Source organism: Podarcis pityusensis (genome assembly GCF_964106645.2).
Source record: "Podarcis pityusensis genome assembly, chromosome: 5".
NCBI classification, from domain to species: domain Eukaryota; kingdom Metazoa; phylum Chordata; class Lepidosauria; order Squamata; family Lacertidae; genus Podarcis; species Podarcis pityusensis.
Window position 1 is genome coordinate 62,886,203 of NC_138032.1, and position 22,164 is coordinate 62,908,366.

The window sequence follows — 22,164 nt, forward strand, 5'->3', positions numbered from 1 at the left end:
GGTCCTCTATTCCCTTCCCTTCTGACTGATCCTGCCAGCCCCATCCTTCTTTGGTAGGAATATCATCTCCGGTGGTTAAGAGACACAGCTTCAGTGGCCTGCACAACTTCCTGCCATTCACCAGAGGGCTAGCAAAAATGGAATAAGGTCCATCAGGTTGGAGGGCACTAGGAAAGCAGTCAATCACGTTTATGGTACCTTGAAATCAGTATGACATGCAGCTTTATCCCATAACGTACATGGAAGTAAGGATCGTTGACTCAAATGGTAATTACTCCCTAGAGCGTGAGCAAAGGATCAGATCTTTGAATATATTATAGTGTAGTGCTTAAGGTCTAGCAATTTCAAGCAAGACATAAGCAAGGTACCATTTCCTGGCTTAAGCCTGTTAGGTGGAAGTTCCACTGATTCCTGCAGGCCTTAGTTTAACATGTTTTGAGGAAGAATAGCAGTGTAAGGGGGGGAAAGGACTTCCACATTTAACTAAGGAAATACTATTTAATTGTTGTTTTAAGTACAATGGATGTGGTAAAATATAAGGAACAACTTCATGCCAGCCTTCAGATAAGAAGGCGAAAGATTGTGGAGGCCTGTACTTACCGTAACTTCAAATTGCACAAGATGTTACTGGAAAGAAAGCAGAATAATCCTCCCTCTCAGAACTACAGCAACCGAAAGACGCTGGATGTAACATTGCAGATGTTATAGCTCAGTAAAGAGACCCAATTAAAAAGGTCCCTGTAAGCCAGGCATGGCCAAACTTGGCCCTCCAGCAGTTTGGGGACTACAATTACCATCATCCCCGACCACTGGTCCTGTTAGCTAGGGATGATGGGAGCTGTAGTCCCAAAACATCTGGAGGGCTGAGTTTGCCTATGCCTGCTGTAAGCCAAAGTACAACACTACAGTGGACCACCTGGACTCCACATACTTGCTTTTCAAAAGATAGCAAAATTCCCACAAGGGGAAAGAATATTTACATAGCTGCCAACCTTTGAAAGAGGGAAAGTTTGAATTCCCCACTCCTTCCCACTTCCCAAGCAAAAGAGCTACTTTGCAGTCATGAAAGAAACTGGTCAACCTGACCAACTAGTTAACTCAAATCCAAGGTCTTGCCAGGATGGCAAGCTAATTTACGAATGAACTCCATCACTTGCAGAGAAAGCTGGCAGTGTTTGAAGGTGCTGCAGTGTCATATACCAAGCCTGTTTAGCTCGTGGGCAGTTTATCTTAATTAACAACATTGCCATTCCTATGGTATAAGGAAATGAATCTGGCCAAAGTGGGCAAGTTAGCAGGTCCGCTATAAAGTTGAAAGGGGCAGGAAGTGGGCCATGAGTAGAATCAGCAGCTAAAATAACAGCAGTTTATGAAATAACACTGTGTGTTTCTTTTTAGAATGAGACAAAAATAATTCAAAACTACCACACCTTGTTTCTCTCTCTACAGTAATGAATGTTGAGTAGAGTTATAAGGACGATGAATGCAAGGAGGAAAAGAAATGAGCCTATTTTGAAATGTTGTTACCACAGTTTCATATGACAAAAAAATGAAATAAACTCAAAGACTATAGCAATAGACCCTTTAGCTCATATTCAGATATAACATTAAACCAGGGCTTAATGCTATGTGCTTTCCCCGCTTCTCCATCCTGAGGTGACGAGAAGCGTCCACTTGAAAAGCACACCCCCATGACCATTTTAAAACAGAAGAAACCAGATGTAGGTGGCCCAAGCATTGGACATGGTGGTGATGTGTCCACACCTGCCCAGTGACATTGTGGGTGGGTATATACCAAGATCACACTTAGCACTTCCTTCATCATTTACCCAGGGGTATGTGCAGGGAGAAAATGGTATGGATAACCTAATCAAGGGGAGGATTTTCAAACAAATATCAAATAGCCACACACACCCTTGTGGAAGGCAAAATCTAGATACAATCAAAGTGTTGATACTGACCTTTAAAGCTCTAAACGGCATCAGCCCAGTATACCTGAAGGAGCGTTTCCACCCCCATCGTTCAGCCCAGACACTGAGGTTCAGCTTTGAGGGCCTTCTGGTGGTTCCCTCAGTGAGAGAAGAGAGGTTACAGGGAACCTGAAGGCATAGGGCCTTCTAGGTAGTTGTGCTTGCCCTGTGGAAGGCCCTCCCATCAGATGTCAAGGAAATAAACAACTATCTGACTTTTAGAAAACATCTGAAGGCAACCCGGTTTAGGGAAGTTTTTAATGTTTGATGTTTTATCGTGTTTTTAATATTCTGTTGGGAGCCACCCAGAGTGGCTGGGGAAGCCCAGGCAGATGGGCGGGGTATAAATAATATGCTGCTGCTGCTGCTGCTGCTGCTGCTGCTGCTGTTGCTGTTGTTGTTGTTGTTGTTGTTGTTGTTGTTAGCAGCAGCAGCAGCAGCAGCAGCAGCAGCATATTGAGGATGAGTGTGAATAATTCCAGATTAGGTGAAACAAAATGAGTGTGTATTCTAAACGGAACTCTTAACAGTATTTTTCTCCAGTGCCTTCAATATAACTCTCTGCACTGAGATAATGTAATGCTGGTACCAATCAGTTAATGGCCTTGCTAAAACCCAAGGCGGCTCAGCTAGGAAACCTTGACTCTGATGACAACCTGATTTTAACCCCTTATAGTTTTCCCCACCTGGTGATCTCTGAATATGCCACACCAAGAGAATAAATAGAAAGGTTGTTGCATAACAGTGAGGATTTCCTCAAGTGAGCTGGCATGCCTAATCTTTGATCCTGGTGGTCCCTCTAGAGGTGGAAAACTATTCAGCTTTTTTATAAATATAGTCATTGTACTTCCCTGTCAAACTTAGTGTTGCTGGCAATGATGATTCTCTGCTATAAATAGCGGCTCAGAGTGGGACATCTTACACTAGACTACTGTAAAGACTACCTTGTGTGGTTGGTGATAGGGCAGCTATCAAGTTATGCACTTAAAGTATTCTCATCAATGGGACTTATATATTCTTGGGATTTTGATCTAGGTAAACAGGCTCCCTTTATTATGACACAGAAGGCTGTGTGGACAATTGCTGGAGTGTAGCAGATGTTTAACCTAACCAAAAATGTCACTTGATAATGACTGAATGTGTGAATTGATCCCAGGTATCCTTGCTGAGCTATCAGCTTTGCAACTAAGCCACAATATGCTCAGAACGTATATCACTTTATTCCCTTTCCTGGATCCATCTACTTCTTTTATGTCTTGTGGGTATTTTCATTTTGCAGTGGGTAGTTTATTGGCTGGTCCCTGTGAAATACAGTAGTTGGAGATGGAGTTAAACAAGAACCACCATTGCTTGCATTCAAAGGTGTCCGTTGTACTTAATCCAGTTGAGGCTTCCATCAGTATAATAGGGAGGGAGGGATTTTTTTGCCAATTTCCCCAATGTGCCAGAGGGTTAGGGAGCCCTTTGGGACAAGAAGGATGATGCAGAGTGCTGCAGCAAGAGAGGTAACAAACAACAACAAAAATCTCCTTTCTACTGTTTGGGTCCATGAGCCCTCCATCACTTTAAGGGACACCATTAGACACAAAATTTTTAGGTGCGGACTAGTAATCATTTAGCCTACTGCACAAAATTGTTGTTAGGATAAAGGGGGAACCATGTACATTGTCCAAAGCTCTTTGGATGAAGAATAGGGTAATAGATAGATAGATAGGCCGTCAAAAAAGTTAGGCTGCACAGTCTTACAGAAAAACTTGATTCGACATCACTTGACATAACTAAAAACATCCAGTGTTACCTTGGGAGAATTCCATACACCACAGGAGTCTCACAACACCTTGAAGATTGATAGATTATAAATTGATAAATTATATTTTAAAAAATCAAAAATATATTTTAAAAATCCTTTCCCCCTACCCCTATAAAATACAAACACATGATAAGAAGAAGCTTTAGCTTTTAGTGCAACATTGCTTCCATTGCCAGGTGTGTGCCAAGAACTAAGAACTTCATGGCTGACATTTCTGCTGTTTCAGGTGCTGCCAGAGCATTTCCTGTGGAGCCTCCTGGAGGATTGTGGCACTACCTTACACATTCCAGTACAAGGGTGGGGAAGCCATTTCAGCCTGAGGGCCCACTTACCTTTGTAGGCCACCTTCCAAGGGCTCCATGCCAGGTGGGGCTGGAGGCAAAAGTGAGCACTGAGCATAATTTTTTCCTTCGTATGGTAGGCTGCTTTCCACGAACCTCCCTATCTTCAAGACAGGCAAGTAAGAAGAGTTCCAGGACATATTCTAGCAGGGCAAAAACACTCAAGGAGAGCACAACAAAGGCCACTGGCATATCCAACTGCCCTTCTAACTGAAAACCAAAAGCCTGAGTAAATGTTTTTCCCTGGCTCCTAAAAACAGACAATGACGGTACCAGGCGTGTTTCACACAGGGCACAAAAAGAAGCACATCAGATGATGAATGCCGTGTACTGGTTGGTTCATGGGGGGGGGGGAGGTGGTACGTGAAATACTGGGATCCTGAGCCACATTCCTCTTCTTCTCATACTAGCAGTGTACTTCAACAAAGTCTGAAAAGGTGACTCAGCGCATCAAGCATTAAGGCAGGGGTCAGCAAACTTTTTCAGCAGGGGTCCGGTTTACTGTCCCTCAGACCTTGTGGGGGGCCGGACTATATTTTTTTGGGGAGGAATGAACGAATTCCTATGCCCCACAAATAATCCAGAGATGCATTTTAAATAAAAGCACACATTCTACTCATGCAAAAACGCCAGGCAGGCCCCACAAATAATCCAGAGATGCGTTTTAAATAAAAGGACACATTCTACGCATGTAAAAACACGCTGATTCCCGGACCATCCACAGGCCAGATTTGGCACCTGGGCCTGTTTGCTACCCATGCATTAAGGCATCTCAGGCTATACCACCCCCCTTCTTGCTTTCTAATTCCTTCATAGTCAAAGTTGACACTGACCTGCTTTTAGGGTAGCCCTAGCTATATTATGGCTTGGAAAACAAGTCATTTGTTCCAGTTACACAGTGTTCTTTACCCACTTGAAATTTTGCCTTCTTCCTGTGTGAGCGACCATTTTTCAGAGATGCTCCACTGTAAAGCTTAAACACTCTGTTCCCATAGATTTGCTAAAATGGATCAGGTATTTAATGATCCACACAGTTCTTCTAAGTCCCTAATAAATTTTGTCACTTTCTCTGCAATGCAAGGAGAGGGCTGTTATGCTAACTGGAAGGCATGAGCCAAAATCACACTGTGATCTCTCTTATCAAGAATCTTTGACATCCTAAATTTGCTCTAGGGTGTTTCTTGGCCATTTCACCATAAAGCACACACTAGTAATTTAGAAAATCATAAAGTGAACATTGTTCAACAACACACACACCTAAGAGTTTATTGTAGGCAGCACACACACACTATATATCCAGGTAGGTAGCTGTGTTGGTCTGACGCAGTCAAAATAAATTAAAAAATTGTCCAGTAGCACCTTAGAGACCATTTATAGTAGATATTGTATCCTGCTCTATGAAGGCATTGTATGCTGCTTGGAAGACATCTTGCTTGGAAAAACAGGGTACAAATACCTGAATAAATTCAGGGGACATATGTACAAATATGCACATCTTGTAGTAGCACATCTAGTTTGGCCCTGCCAATTCTGTACAACCGGGATTGTTATTTACACAGCACCATCAGTAGACATGGCTTGTTACAAAGGATGCTGGGATTCACACTTCCATAGCATGATCAAACAGTCATAGGAGAAGCAAACTGTCTTGGTGTGGTCCAGCCCCGGTCCCAGGCAATTTTGCACCCTAGTCCAGGCTAACTACTTGCACTCCCCACCCCCACTACTCCAAAATTGCTAACATCAATTTTCAAAAACAGATGTCTTGTTGAAAAAATGAAAAGCACAAAACTTGAAACTGCTAAATTTATTTTAGCACACAAACCATTTTGAACAACTGTGTGAATTGTGATGTTAAAACAATTAGTCTTCTAAAAGTTTCAATTTCAGGCACATCAAAATCTCACTTTGTGTGCCTTTTCCTTTGATAATTTTGTCACCAATTCCTTCAAGTGAAGTGCTGATACTTGGGCATGTTCAATTCATATAGCTACCAAGCCAACTACTTGCAAAATGTAAGTTTATATAAGTTTGAGCTTTGAGAAATTGTGTTCACCACTTGCCATTGACACTGGAAGTGTGGGAAGTATTCTTAGAGCAACAGAAACATTAGGCACGTTATCCTGGAGTTTTTGTTGTAGTATAAAGAGATGTACTCCTTGGCTTAACCGATGCCTAAGTGTGATACATGGCTAGTTAGAATTTTCCAATGCTGAGTCAATGCAAAGAAATAATTACAGATCTGTTGAACCAAACTGAAGAAACTGGTTGCTTCCAAATAACATTTAGCAGCAGCATTGACTACCAAGTTTAAAGAGGGCACAAAAAGGGAACATGGGTTTATGTCCCAGACTCTCTTTTGTATGCCATTTTCTTTGCTTTTCATGTTACTTCCATCATCGTAACTTTGACCACACAAGGTTCTCAATTGTTAATCCCATTTGCTCAAGCTGTCTAAGAAGAGTTTCTGTCATAAAGGCACCTGTAGTCTCCTTTATAGTGGAACAAATCCCAAGAAATGTTCTCTTATGATAACCTCAGGCTCAGACATCTCATTATCTGTGGCTTGATAGCATCAACATAATATACAATCATCATAAGTTGTTCAATGTGACTAACATCAGGTGTGCAGTCCAGAATAATTGAGTAGTATTTGGCTGAGTTTGCATATGCTAAGTTGTTCTGCTTTGCAACATCTACTAGAAGCTATATACGGTAAGCTCATTTTGGATATCTTTTCCCAGGTAGCAACCATTGTTTCTTGATCTTTCCCTGTGCAAATGTTCATTTGTGATAGGATCAAAAAGGGCTAGATAATTCTACAAGTTTTTTTAAAAAGAATCCTATGCCAGCACTGTTCAACTTTTCAGATGAACCACAGAATGCCAAGAAAAATACCAAGTAAACATTTTGTTTAGAACATATAACAAAAACTAATCTGTATAAAACAGTGCCCCTCAAAGGTCAGTACTGCGCCCCTCAGAGATCTGCACCCTAGATAGCTGCCTACTTGGCCTAATGATGGCCCTGACCCTGGTGTGATCCTTTGCATGCATCTCTCACTGAATTAAATACAATTTAGCATGGATGATAGCATGTGCACAAAACCTCCTCGGCTGCAAAATTGACTAGACAGGTCCAACTACTGCATTCTTCTCACACAAGCTCTATTCGCTTGAGCAGACTTCATGCTTTATGAAAGAGAGGCTGCAACTATTAAACAGCTACACAAATCCCAAGCCCTTCTCCTTCATCTCCATGAATGTGGAACAGTGCCTGCATCATGTCAAAAAAGTAATAAGATGTGATACCAAATTGTATCCATACTCACTCAGAAGTCCCACTTCATGGAATTTTAGACCTAGAAGGGACCATGAGGGTCATCTAGTCCAACTCTCTGCAGTGCAGAAAACTTTTTGCCCAACATGGGGCTTGAACCCACAACCCTGTCTCTACAAACTCAGCTATCTCAGTACAGTGGTACCTCGGGATGCGAACGGGATCTGTTCTGGAGCCCCGTTCGCATCCTGAACGCAACGTAAGCCGCAACAGCGTGTCTGCGCGGGTTGTGTTTTGCCGCTTCCGCACATGCGCACGACGTCATTTTGAGCATCTGCGCATGCGCGAGCGGTGAAACACGGAAGTAACGCGCTCCGTTACTTCCAGGTTGCTGCAGAGCGCAACTCGAACACACTCAACCCGAAGCACATTCAACCCAAGGTATGACTGTAGTACCAACAACAGAGTCTGGATGGCTTTGCTCAAAAGCTATGGCTTTACCACATGTCCATCCTGACCCTGTGCTTGCTCACTCTGAGGTCCCACTCCTTTCTGTCAAACTTACCCAGGGCATAGCCACCACGCAGTGCAAGTAAGCAAGCATTAAGACTTAAGGAGCCTTACATGAATCTTAAACGCACAGCCATGCAACATAATCCTATGCATGTTTACTTGGATGTAGGTAGCACTGTATTTAATGGGGTAATACTCTCTGTTAAGTGTGCAAAGGATGCAGCCCAACTCTCCTTACTCTGCATAGCCACCTGAAATAATATCTACAGACTATTAGGCAAGGCATCCCAGTTTGGGGTTGCTAATTAAATATCATGCATTAAACATGGTTCACATTGAGTCACACAACTTTCATGTTTCTGAGCTCTACAAATTATCAATTAACCGAGCGGTTTAGTAAAATGCCAAACGTTGCACCAGTGCAGCTGAATTTAGGAAGTGTGTTCTGAGAAGGAGAGCCATCAAGTGATTCCCAGCAGCTGGAGGGGGAAGAGGAGCAAAGGCCATCAGACAAGTTCTCTGACCCTTGATCAACGCAGCCTCCACTCCTCTTATCACGATCCCCTTATTAGATCCTGGCTGTTCTCCGCACCCAACCTTTTCTAAACTGATAAGCATACACGCTTATTCAAACTTGTTCAAAACACACACTTTCACAACGCGCAAGACGTCCCCCGCCAGTCGTTTACAGACCCCCGCCTTGAACATTAAAAAAAACCAAAACCAATCCACGCAAGGCGACCTTTACCCGAGCGCACCTAAAACCACTTGCCCCAAACCAGGCCACGTGACTCCCCGCCCGCCCGCCGCCTCGCTTTTGCTTTTTTAAGTCTGAGCGGCCTACGGCAATCCAATTGGCTCAAAAACTTCCAGCGCATATGGCAGCGGCGGGGGTAAGGGAGTGGATGGCGCGCGCTGATTGGAGCGCGCGGCCGGAGCGGAGTTGTAAGGCGAGCGCCGATTGGCGGAGGCGCGGCCGCATGTGTCCGGCTCCCTGTCTTTGTATACAGAGTCGCTCTCGGAGCCCCTTTAACAATGGACGGAGGGAGCCGCTCCGCCGGATGGCGACGGGCGACGAGCGCAGCTCCCGCGGGATGCAGAGCCTGAGGCTGCTGCTGCTGCTGCTGCTGCTGCCGCAGATCGGCGTTCGAGGTGGGGCGATGCCCGGGGAGATCCCCGAGGTGGATCTCTTGCTGGCCCGGGGGCTGTAAAGAGAGAAGTGGAGCTGGGCAAACTCCGGGTAAGTGGAGAGGAGGAGGAGGCGGCGGGGCTGCGCGGAGCTCCGAAAAAGGAGGAGAAGGGGACTCTCCAGAGGCAAGCTCGGGCAGCAGACGGAGGAAGCGTGTCAAGCCCTTTGTTGTAGCTTCATCTGGCGCTGCGCTCTCGCTTTCCACAAGGAGGAGGAAAGTTGGCAGTTGCTACGGGACGGTCTTGGGCGGGGACGAGGTGGTCGGCGCTCGCTCTTCCCCGCAGCCCTTGTCGAGAGGCCAAGACGTCCTCCGCCTCCTCCGAAGCTCAGCTGGGCGCCCACCGCGCCGCCGCCCTTTAATGCAACCCCAGGCTCCCCGCTTCCCACCAGGGGGATCCGACGGGCGCGGCACCAAAAACTCTGAGCTCGATCTCTCTTGCTCTTCCTAGGATCCCCTGCGCGCCTCTCTCTCGACGTGCATTGAGTGGGATCAGCTGCGTGGCTTCAAGCGCAGCTCCCTCGGCCAGCCTCCCTCCCTGGAAAGAGAGTGGGGAGGGGATCGCGGAGTTCTCGTAGCTCGGGCGGGGCGGGGCGGGGTGGGTTGCCCGGTTGCTTCTAACTGGGCGCAAGCGGCGGCCCTGGAAAAGGGGGTCTGAGCCCGGGCTGCTTCCGCTCCCTCTCCTGTGCAGGCTTCGGTGCTGCTGCTGCTGCCGCCGCCGCCCGCTGCTGATTCCCGGCCGCCTCACCCTGTCCCATGGAGCTAGAGGGGCAGTGGTGGAAAGGACAGCTCGCTGCCGACATCCACCAAGCGCTTCGCTACAAGGTAACTCGGATCATCAGGGCACCATCGTGTTCTACCACTTTTTCCCACTTTTTTATTTTAATTGCTCCGGGTGAAGGTAGTTCTCGGGCTGCTCAGTGCTAGAATTAAGTTTGCTTCTTTTGAGTGACAGGGCGAAACAGCTGCCTGCTGCTCTTTCTCTCTGTCCTCCTCCCACCCCACATTGGGCGCATCAAACGGCTTCCTGCGTTCACTCTTTTGTCCCCAGCGTTTACATTTTGCAGGAAGGCCGTGCCTTATGGGCCGCCTGTTTACCTCCAGATGGATTTCATAGTCTTGTGTTCGTTTACAGGGCTGTTTCAGGAGCAAAGTTGCTAATATGTTCACGTGCAGGTGGGGAAACTTAACTGCATGCTTGTTGGGAATTCAGGGGGACTTGCTTCTGAGGCCCCTATGCCCTGAAAGTTAGTTGTGCTTTAAATCCATCTTGATAACCGGCCTTGTATTTCCCACTGAAGGGGGCTTGCTTCTGAGTAGATACTCATAGGGTTGCACCATAAAGCTTAGGTACATTAAATCCCATTGGTTCCGGTGGCTTTAATTCCTAAGCTGCTTTGTTCTCTCATGGGACAGGGCAACTCTTGTCAACTTTCATGTGCACCCAGCACGGTGTACCAGGGCCTCCCAGCCACTAGGAACAGTTTTTGGAGGAGACTGGGTAGAGAGGGGAAAGTTGCCAAAGCAATGTTCCTTGTACTGTATTCTGTTCATGGAAGCAAAGTTAGACTCCAAGCTGGTGTCCTAAAACTGCCTAGGATCAGACTTCACCTTTCTCTGAACTGGGGCCTAAGGTAAACATCCCAGACTGCCCACACAACTTGCTTCAGGCTGCATTATATATCTGTGGCAGAGATGAAACTTACATCTCGCAGATCTGTGTCTGCCTGTCTGTCTTCTGAGTCATGGTGTCTGCCAGATGTATGTATATTTGTGAGCATTTGAAACTGGACCTGTTGCTTTTGCAAAAGGAGTCTGAAATGTTCCTTCTGAGGATCAAGAAGGGTGGCTGAGTCAAAGGTTTCACGTAAAGTGCTAAAGAAACAAAGGGTAATATATTTTGCATTGTCTTCAAAGAGTTCATTGAAACTTTTCTTCTGCTTGATCAGCTTTCCTTTCTTAATTGAACAGCATGTGGAGATGAAACTCCTATTCAGATAGTAACTTCATTGAGGGACCTGTTTATTTTCTCTCTACTCATTCAGGAATTGTGAGAACCTGTTTAGTCTTGGCTTTTCCCAAAGTGACTCATCCCTGATCAAAAAAGGCTTTATTCTACCTTCTATACAAAAGGGTTTTCCTTTTTTTGAAATAAATCATCAAGGCAACTTCAGATGCCTTGTCCCAAAGCCCGTTGCGCTGTGTGGAAGTTCAAGGCTGCTTAACTGGGCTATTGAGCCAGAGTTTCATGGGAACTACCTAAAGAATGAATAAAATGTGATAGTGGGTTGCTGGGCGGCAGAAACAACTGTGGGAGAGGCTGGGTCATAGTCGTTAAAGGGACATTAGACAGCTGGCTAGTGCTATAGATCCTAGTCGGAAATTGCCAGCCTATTAGCACTATTTGTCTCTTTCCCCTAGACTAGAGGCAGACTGCAATAAAAATGCAGCGGTCTTCCTCAAAGGACCAGTGTGAGAACATTTCTTACTTACAAATCTTATAGGCTGCCAAACTTAAAACGTTAGGTTTCTATCTGGAATGTCTTCTTGATTTTAGTTTTTAATAATAAACAAATGCACGTTATCTGCTCTGGAGTTAAGAGTTGCCACCTGTTTCTGGCAGGACTCCTGTGGTTTTAAACAGGGTAGAAATTCAACAGGTGCAGTGGTTGAATTTCTGCCTTTCATGCTACTGTTAAAGGCACATAACCCCTGCTGGAATAATGATGGCAACTCTTCTGGAATTACCAGTTAATATACTGTACTGATTCGCTTATGTTAATTTCATAAATAGTTGCCACCTATTTCTGAACCCTTTGGTGTGTGTGTAGTTGCCTCTGGTTGTACAAATGCACTCTCAGCAGTTACCACTGCTATAAATGTCAGTTGATGATGTTTAATTATAGCAGCGTTCTGAAAGAGTAAAGGTCTGGATGTGGCTGACAACTTGGGTCAATTCTCTCTTGAGGAAGGGGAGCATGCATCTTATTCTAAGCATATTTACTCAGATGTAAATACAACTGAAAGCACCAGAACTTACATATTTGTAAGTATGCTTAGGACTGCAGCCTTTTAAGCATTAATCTGTCTGAACAGCACCTTAGTCATACTCACATATAGGTCACAAACAGGAGCAGGGCTGCCCCGTTCTGTTCTACTGACAACTGAAGCATCAACCTCTCTTTGAAACTAAACCAGTGTACTTGCCCTGGCAGCTGTTTTGAAGCATGAGTGGTTTGTGTGACTATCATCCCATTTTTCTGCTCTCTCGCCAGCTTCTTAAAGCCTTTGTTGATCCCAGTGTAAGCTAAGAAAGATAGCTGAAGTCAGATGTGCCTTCAAAAAAAAAGATCCTGAAATTCTGGATTTATTCCGCAGTAAATCATTCTTTGCTGCAAACTAAATCCAAACTATTATTTGGGGATATTCCTTCTTGATTACTTTAATTATAGACTTGTCTTGTCTTCAGTGGAAGTGATTCTCTGTCGTATGTTTATTTTTAAAGCATTGGGCTGTGATGTCTTACCTTGCTGACTGCTCTGAGTCAGGTAACGAAAGCAATGACTCTTGCAGTTAACCCTTGACTACAAAGGATAATCACTATCTAAGGCAGCTGAGCTGTAAAGTAAATTCAGGCCTTTGTGTGTCAAAGCATTTTATCTGTGGTTTTCCCTGTGAAAACCAAGAACACTTAGAATCATAGAATTGTAGAGTTGGAAGGGACCAACAAGGCTCATCTATTCCAACCCCCTGCAATGCAGGAATCTTTTTCCCAACATGAGGCTTGAACCTACAACCCTAAGATTAAGAGTCTCATGCTCTACAGACTGAGCCCAAATTTTTTGAGCCCTTGGATATAGTGCTGGATAAAGTTTCCCTGTTCTAGCAACACCCAATGCTCATTGTAATGATCTTTCATAACTTCCTCTAGACTACAGACTTGCTGGCATTTTGTATTCTTAGCTCCAGTGAATTCTTGGGTACTTACATGCGAATAGATGGATCATCCGCATCTGTTTTGTGCAAACAAGTCTGGAGAGGTGATAAGTGCTGGCATGCCTGCTAGTCAGATGTGCTAATTGGCTGTCTCCCCTTGGTCCAGCTGTGAGCTGGAGATCCAGTAACCCTCTCCACCACAGAGGTGTTGTGAAAGCAATGATTACAGGCAGATCTTGCTAATGTAATAGAAGCCCATGTAGTGGGCTGCCCAGCTGCTCATATGCATAGGGGTGTTACTGTTCTAGATTAGCTGAAGAAGCCTTTTGCCTTGTCTGTTACGTGAGCACTGTGACAAGTACAGTGGTACCTCAGGTTAAGTACTTAATTCATTCTGGAGGTCCGTTCTTAACCTGAAACTGTTCTTAACCTGAAGCACCACTTTAGCTTATGGGGCTTCCTGCTGTTGCTGCACTGCCAGAGCCCATTTTCTGTTCTTATCATGAAGCAAAGTTCTTAACCTGAAGCACTATTTCTGGGTTAGCAGAGTGTGTAACCTGAAGCGTATGTAACCTGAAGCGTATGTAACCCGAGGTACCACTGTAATAGGATTGAAGGCTAAAGTAGTTTGGGTGGTGGTGGTAGGGATGGGAAGGCCTATGAACAACCCTTACATATATGGTGAGAACCGGAGAGAACAGGCAACAAAATAAGGCTGTTGTGCAAAAACTGACTCTTTTTATAATGTCTGCAGTAATAAAGTGCAGGACAACGTAAACTCATTTGTGTTACTTGGAACTGTGTGGTGTTTTGTTGCTATGTTTGATTTTGGTATGGAAATTTGTTCCCATATGTTTGATTCTAGCTATATCTCTACTTCTATTTGACACCTGCTGTTACACTCCGCTATGTTATAAATAAATAAAAATACAAAAAAAGGCCCACTCCTGGGCCCTTAGGGAATCCAGTGGATTCCTGAATAGTCAGTGGAATAGTCAGTGGAATTTTCTTGCATATGCAGCTAGTGAGCCTGTCAAGGCCTTAGTCTCTAGGGAGACGTGGCAGGCCATCAACACTATTGTTCCTGAGTGTCCTTTCTAGTGCTGTTCTCTGGTACTCGAAAGAGCTGCAGCTGATGAAACGGGCTGGATGATAAGTGCATTTTGAACCCACCACTCATTGTAGCTAATTTGGATGCGTGCAGGATGTTGTGTATGTGTGGCTATGTGAGATAGCGGTGCACCCAGAGCTATTTGACGACTTCCACCTGGCTTTCCCTTTGGAAGGAAGGTAGGTACCTGAGAGGGTTGTGGAGGCCCAGCTTCTTGCACTCTTGGAAGAAACTGATTACCTGGACCCTGTTCTTCCTTGATTTCTCAGTGACTTTTGATACCATGGTATCCTGCTAGACTTGACTTGTGAGTAGGGACTGGGAGGCATTGTGTAAAAGTGCTTCTGCTCCTACTTACAGGACACATTTCAGAGACTGGCATTGGGTGGCTATATACAGACCTTGGCAACTATCTTCTAGGGTGCTGCAGGAATGTGGTTGTGTTTTAAAGGGTTGTTTTTGATCCGTTGATAATTTTAATTCCTGCTTTATTTGTAATTGAGTTTTAATACAGTAGTTAGCTGCTCTGGCAGGAGGTAAGGAGTGATATAAGAACAACAAATACAGTTGTACCTTGGAAGTCAAACGGAATCCGTTCCGGAAGTCCGTTCAACTTCCAAAACGTTTGAAAACCAAATCACGGCTTCTGATTGGCTGCAGGAAGCTCCTGCAGCCAATCAGAAGCCCTGTTGGATGTTCGGATTCCAAAAGATCGTTTGCAAGCTGCGACAATCACTTCTGGGTTTGTGGCAATTGGGAGCCAAAAACGTCTGAATTCTAGGGCATTCGGGATCAAAGGTATGACTGTAAATGTAACATCCGAGTGGAATCATCACAAGATCTGGAGTGTGGTGCCACCAGTAGGAAAAAATAAGAGAAACTGTAAACCCTAGGTTCCTAAACCTTAAAAATGACTTCAGTTTCTTTAATTTTGGTTAGTTTCAATGCCCATGTAGTGGTGGCTGTCTTTTTTAAAGTGCCTGTTATTCTCCACTTAGGAGCTGAAGCTTCCATCCTATAAAGGCCAGTCTCCCCAGTTAAATCTGAGAAGATACTTTGCAGACTTGATTGCCATTGTGAGCAATCGCTTCAGGCTCTGCCCTGCTGCCCGCCATCTTGCTGTTTATCTCCTGGACCTCTTTATGGACCGTTATGACATATCCATTCAGCAGCTGCATGTGGTGGCTCTTTCCTGTTTGCTTTTAGCGAGTAAGTATGAAGCAACAGGATTAACAGATTTGAAAATCCTATTTCCCATTGTTCGGTTAAAAGCTCCTCAGTTTTCCAGTCTGTTACATGTCCTACAACTATGCAAAAAGAAAAACACCACCCTGCATGATATCGAAGGATTGTGAGGGAGACACAGGGCCGTGGCAGTTTCTCAATGAGCACTGTTCTATGTAGATTCAATCTCATTCTTATATCCACATGTCCTGTGTTAATATCATATTACTCTCTGGCCTGCCTCAGGTACAGTCGTATTGTGGTTTTTGAATTTAATCCATTCTGGGAGTCTGACTCGTGGAACAGTTCGAAAACCAAGGCATGGTTTCCAATTGGCTGCAGGAGCGCCCTGCGGCCAGTCGGAAGCCATGCCAGATGTTCAGCTTCCGAAAACCGGAACAATCCCTTCCAGTTTTTGATCGTTCGGGAGCCAAAACATTTGAGTTCAAAGGCGTTCAGCTTCTGAGGTTCCACTGTATGAATCACATCAAAAGCAAGGTGACTGGGGCTGTGTTTTAACCTGCCCCCCAAATTGTGTGACTCCTCCCACCTCTGCCATGTTGATCATAACTTATAAATTGGGAGCCTTCTCTACATGTGGAGTCTCACTACACAGTGTGGAACCCCAGGCAGGAAGCATTTCAGATTGTGCTGGGATCCTCAACAAATTGAAAGAAAACCATAACTTCTGCAGCAGAGAGCTAATGTAATGAAGGGTAGAGCTAAAAGCAGCCCCTGTCCCAATGAGTAAATTGTGAAGAGGGCTTTGGTGAGCAGCAGAATTCCTGCTAGAAGTTGTGTCTGCCTCAGAAGCTTTTGGACAATTGATTTCGCAATTTAACAAAGGATTAAATACCTCAGAATTTCAAATATTGCGATACTATACCTAGTTGTTCACATCAGAATCCTATCACATTTGCAAAAAAACGGAAACCAAAACTGGTTATTTCAGATACCGCGGCACTGAGTATGGCATACATCCCAAATAAAAAGCAATCGCTTTCTACTCGGTGAATATATCTGAAGTGGCAAACCAAATCTGCCTTGAATCTACTCAAAACACTGTTTTCAGAACCTTAAAAAAATAAACAAGTAAATCCATTTATATTGTCAACCTAAATGAGCAACCTATATTTAATTTTAAAACTGAGGACCAGATCTACCATAGATTTTGTAAATGTATATCCTTTATGCTTAATAGAAAGTGTATATATGCTCTGGTTAGGCCGTTATCTACCTCTGCAGCTTTTCGCTATGAGGTGATATAAGGTACTACAAGTGCAACAGAATCCCCGTTGTAACTTTTTGCAGGATGTGGTGGCAATTAGCTAATCCTCTGTAGCAGGACTGATCAACATGCTGTTCTCCAGATGTTGTTCAACTCCCATCAGCCCCAGCCAGCCTGAATAATGGTTGAGGATGATGACAGTTATGCTTCAACTCCTGGAAGGCACCCTGATGGCTAACCCTGCTGTATAGCAGCTGCTATTATTTTTATTTTATTTTGCAACATTAATCCATTTCTTTTTGAGGCATTGCCGTTCCTCCATGAGCAGCTAAAACATAAATACATTTGTTTTTATCGTGTACCTATGCTGTAATGGAATTTTACCTTCTCATTTCCCTCAAGGTAAATTTGAAGAGAAGGAAGACAGTGTGCCCAAACTTGAACAGCTAAACAGCTTGGGTTGTATGACTAACATGAACCTGGTACTAACCAAACAGAACTTGCTGCACATGGAGCTGCTGTTACTGGAAACCTTTCAGTGGAACCTCTGCCTCCCGACAGCTGCTCACTTCATTGACTATTACCTCTCCATTGCCGTTCACGAGTCCGATCTTCACGATGGATGGCCAATGGTTTGCTTGGACAAGACAAAGTTGTACATGGCAAAATATGCTGACTACTTTTTGGAAGTATCCCTGCAAGGTGCGTTTTCATGGCTTTGTTCTAAAGACCCCCATAGTTACTTAGGTTACACAGCTAATACTGTGCTTGACTAAACCGTGATCCTCCGATGTCTCTCCAGATCATGCATTTTTAAATTATGCCCCTTCGTTAGTGGCTGCTGCATGTGTGGCTTCTTCAAGGATTATCTTGCGTCTTTCTCCAACGTGGCCAGCAAGACTCCATCGCCTTACTGCCTACTCCTGGGACTTCCTGGTGCCATGCATTGAACGATTGTTGGTGTAAGTTTTTCAAGCAGTCTCTGACATGATGGTGTGGGTATAAATCGCCCAAGTGGTGGAATGCAGTGGGGTGTATGTGTTTTGTTTTGCCTTGTGATCACTTTGAAGAAACTGGTAGTCATGCTGGTGTCATTCTTGATTCTGGCAACTGGTTCGTTTTTAGCTTGAATGCTTTCACAATAATTGCCACATTTTATTATTTCCCTCCCAATGACTTCCCCCTTTTCTGCCTGAAATTCAGCCTAGTTATCACAGACTTCAACCTTGTGTATTTTGGCTAAGGTACAAAGTGCCTTTATTAAGGGGACTTTCGTTCTAATTTTGCCTTCCTTGGGACCCACTTGACAAAATCGGTTTTTGACTTGAATGTGGTTTCCCCCTCCGTGTGCTGCCTTGCTCTGCATCCATTGTCTTCAGCCTGCAATCCACCACTTTAGAAGGTCTGAAATTGTATGATGGCTTTATTCATACAACTATATTTATTTAGGCGTTTTATTGTGGAGTTTTGATTTGCATTACTACTGCAAGGAAAATCTGGCTGGTGGTGGCTTTGGTGCCTTAGAAATAGTTGCATAAACAGTACCTTGTCTGACTTCTATCAGTGCACTTATTGATTATCTTTCTACTGAAGTACCCAAAGTGATGTACCTACAATAAAATGAAAGAGCAGAAGCATACACGTTTAACAGCATAAAAACTAATCTAACAATATCCATAAGATAGCCAAAATAAGTCAAATACAGGAAGTTGTAAAGACGACTTAGGAGTTCTGTGCTTCATTCATGCCCACCAGATGGTGATAAACATTAAACTTATTATTTTTGATTAAACGGTCACCTGTTTCAAACATTCATGAATTCATTTGCTTAAAGTATACCCTTTTAACGCCCTGCTGCTAAACTCATGGTCTTGCATGCATGCCCTTGCATGCCCTATCGATTTCAACAAGCTATGTTCAGAAATGACAGTGTTTTGGATTGCAGCTTTAAGGTGCCAGAATGCAGAGCTTATTAAGCAAACTGAAACTATTAAAAAAATAATAGCCATTCAGAGTATAACCTTCTGAGGCGTATTTTATTGTAAGGATAGGAAACTTGTGGCCTTTTAGATGTGGTTGGAGTGAAACTACTGCCCATTGGTGATATTGACTGGGGCTGATGTAAACTGGAGCCCAACAACTCAAGAGCCACAGATTCCCCTTCTCTGGTTTACTTTACTGTTTTTTCAAAAATACCAAATTTTGCATATGTAAAAAAAGAAGCACCCTGTTTTAAAATCAACCTTAGATGCTGTTTTTTAAAATGCATCTGCAATGTAAATTCAGATCTGCATCTGTTTTGGAAGGCTGCTTATTTTCTGACAAGTCTCTTCCCACCCCCCAGTCCAATTGTTTTACGAGGATGTAAAGTGCTTGTTACATTTGTTTTACATGAGGTAATGTCAGTGAAACAGAATACTGAGATTATTATTGTGTTCTATTGTTGTTAAAACTGGGACCAGGATCTAAAGCATTGTAAATAATGTTCACACCTGTGTATGTGTGTTCCTCTCCCCACACAGACATCCTCAGTTTCTTCTCACAGAAATTTCCATGCATATCAAGTAGGCTTTGATATATGAAGAAATACTCTCAACCCAATATGCCTGCATACATACATACATGGGGTGGGTGGGTTCTGATTTCCAGCCTCTCTAAAATGGATAGTAAAACAAGGTTTTAATATTATATTCTAGAGCCCATGATAATGATGTAAAAGAAGCCAACAAGCAAAAAGGACAGCACGGTTCTCCAGCAGCCCAGCACAGTTTATTTCAAACAACCCCACAGCCTCCACAGCAGCACATACCCCAGTATGTTCAAGCACATCAGACTTCTCAGCAGTTTCATCCAACAGCGCAGCAGCAAAACTGCCAGCAGATTCTGCCATCTGGCCACACGTCATCTTATCCACTGCAGACTTGCCCAGCTGGTTTACAAGGTGGTGTCCAGGCTAGAGGTCATATACAGACGGCTGCTGGAATGTCACTAACTGTCCCCATAGAAGTGAAGCCATGTATAAGTGTTTCTTACAACCGAAGCTATCAGATCGCTGGACGTTATCCTTGCATTACTCCCTGCTTTGAGAGGTGATAACTACAGCAAAACCCTGCAAGGAGGACAATCCTCTATTTTTCCTCTTAACAGCAGAGAAGTAGTTGAATACTTTTTTTTAAAAGGTAATTCAATTGCAGGAACTGCTAATATGAGATTATACCTACTGATAAGGTGTTAATAACCTGAGAAGGATGGACTACTCCCCGTTCACAGTTGTTGTATTTGTTCACTTGAAGCCTGCGCTTAAAACTGATGCTGAGAAACTGCTGCACTGGCTTAGTTTGTCTTCCCATGAAGAGGAATGATCCTGTGTGGTTCTAAAGGGACCACTGCGTCTACCCTTCGCTATACAGTATTGAATAAGACTTTAAACTCCACCAAGTGCCATGCTTTCCTTCAGGATGGAGAGCCACATGGGAGAGAGGAGAGAACCTCTTGATTGAAATTGGCAGTTCCGCTCTCGTTCAAGATCTTTGGATGAGATTTTGTGTTAGAATGCCCTTTGGGTTAACTTTTTTGTATATCTCATACTTCAAAGTACTTTAGTGTTTGCTGAAACCATTTTAGAGCTAAACTGTCATACTAACTCAGGGAATAATCAAACTACTTTGATACTGGTGTATATCATTTAAGTAGTGTTCTTGGGTTTCCTCACTCAGGGTAATGGCCATAGCAAATACCAAAGGGAGTTCAGATACTCATCCAGACTACTCCCTTAATCCAAAATTGTGCTTTCTATTGGGAAGAATGGTGTGCTATCTTCAAACAAAACCAATGTTGTACCATAGCCAACTGAATATTGTTTGTGGTTTCCCCTAGATTATGTAACCAACTATTTATGACCCAAATCCTTTTTTCCCCTCTCCATTGTATTGAATTCCTACTTAAATAGGGAGAAAGTACAATTTAAATCTTTTCAAGAAGCATAGCATTGTACATGATAGTTCCAGAGCAAATACGGGATTGAAGTTCTCAGGCTCTACCAGAACAGCTACAACTTCCTGTTTCTACAATCGTATTAATAGTGATTCAGATATTTTTCTGATGTGAACTAGATAGTCCTACAACGACTGCTAAGTGCATAACTATCAGAAAGGTGATAGTTTTTAGCTATTTAATTTCCTATACTTGGGTCCATACCAGAAACAGAGTGGCAAATAGGTGAACACCTTACATCTTCTCTAGCTTCCTATCTGATGTAGATGTGAGAAGGAATCCATGATGGTTGAAGGCAGAGGGTAGCACTTGCTTCCTGATGTCTAGGGATGGATTAAGTTTTTCAAAGAATAGTATGAGTTGATAGGGGAAAGTATATATAAAAATTGTCAACAGATTTTCCTCACAAAAGGGACCATCCCCAAACACTTGGTGCTCTGAGAGAAATGGCACTGCTTGATTGAAAAGGCTCTCCTAGAGCTGAATATGCTGCAAGAAAATATTCTTTAATTTAGAGGAGAAACAATCCTCTGAGGCAATTATTTTATACCGTAATATATTTTCAGGGTGTCTTTGACAAATGTGAGGAGTTTTTGAGAGAAGGGAACATTCCGAGAACACCACCAATTTGATAAAGTGTCCTTGCTACTTCTTTCCTAAGGTCTTTAAGTATTGTCTTGTTTTCCTCTCACATGCTGTCCTTTAAAGGGGCAGAGAGAAGGTTACAAATAGAAGAGGTGGAGGTCTGATGGTATCACTTGTGGTGGTTTCACTTTAATATGTGAGGATGAAGGACTACAGAATGCATCTGAAAAGGAAAGATACTCAACTTAGTTTGTAATACTATATGTAAGACTCTTCATTGTTTGACTACCTCAATAATACGTTGAATGTACAGTCTTGTGGTAATCCATGACTTGAAATAACAGCAGGTTACTTGTTTTGTGTTTTGTTTTTTTTTTTACATTGGGTTCATTTTCATCCTCCATGTGTGTGACAGCAAACGAGTTACTAATACAAAAGAAGTCTATTTTGTAGGCCTGTACACTCAAACATTAGCTGATAATTAACACTGGAATTATGGGGGAGGGTAATTAGTTAACAGCAAAGCCTATGTGTAATAGGGTATTGTTTGTATTTAAGTCATTAGACTTCAAAGGATCCACTATGTGCTATTGGGTTTGTGGTTTTCTGCTCTGAATTTTTTATTTATTTATTATTTACCGTAGCCTTTTGAGTTTGACATACTAGCAGGATATTGACAATAGAATATGCACTGTGAACCATTTCCAAGTCTTGCTTTTTTATATAAAAAAAATAGGTTTGGTCAATCTCCACTGAATCCACACACTACTTGAAATTCCAACTGAAGGAATTATGTGTCGTGGTCATGCAAGAGAAATGTCTACAATAAAAAAATTCCAGCTGAGTGCCATGCACTCATTTTAAAAATAAAACTAGTTTTGAGCAATCATCTCTCTAGTGGTGTGTGTATATTTGAGTGCAGCAATTGAATGGAGCTCATTCCATACCATATGTCCCAGCATGTGTTATTTTTAAAATATGCTAACT

At 43.3% G+C, this 22,164-nt stretch overlaps 1 protein-coding gene across 1 annotated transcript; it reads left to right on the top strand.

The window, feature by feature from the left end:
* The first annotated feature begins 5,975 nt into the window (after positions 1–5,975).
* On the top strand, positions 5,976–22,066 carry CCNJ (cyclin J). The gene is made up of 6 exons (XM_081006811.1): positions 5,976–9,153; positions 9,792–9,925; positions 15,146–15,356; positions 17,002–17,301; positions 17,402–17,561; positions 19,296–22,066. The coding sequence occupies exons 2-6, from the start codon at positions 9,857–9,859 to the stop codon at positions 19,690–19,692; spliced, it is 1,137 nt and encodes a 378-aa protein (XP_080862937.1). The 5' UTR covers positions 5,976–9,153; positions 9,792–9,856; the 3' UTR covers positions 19,693–22,066.
* Positions 22,067–22,164: the final 98 nt, after the last annotated feature.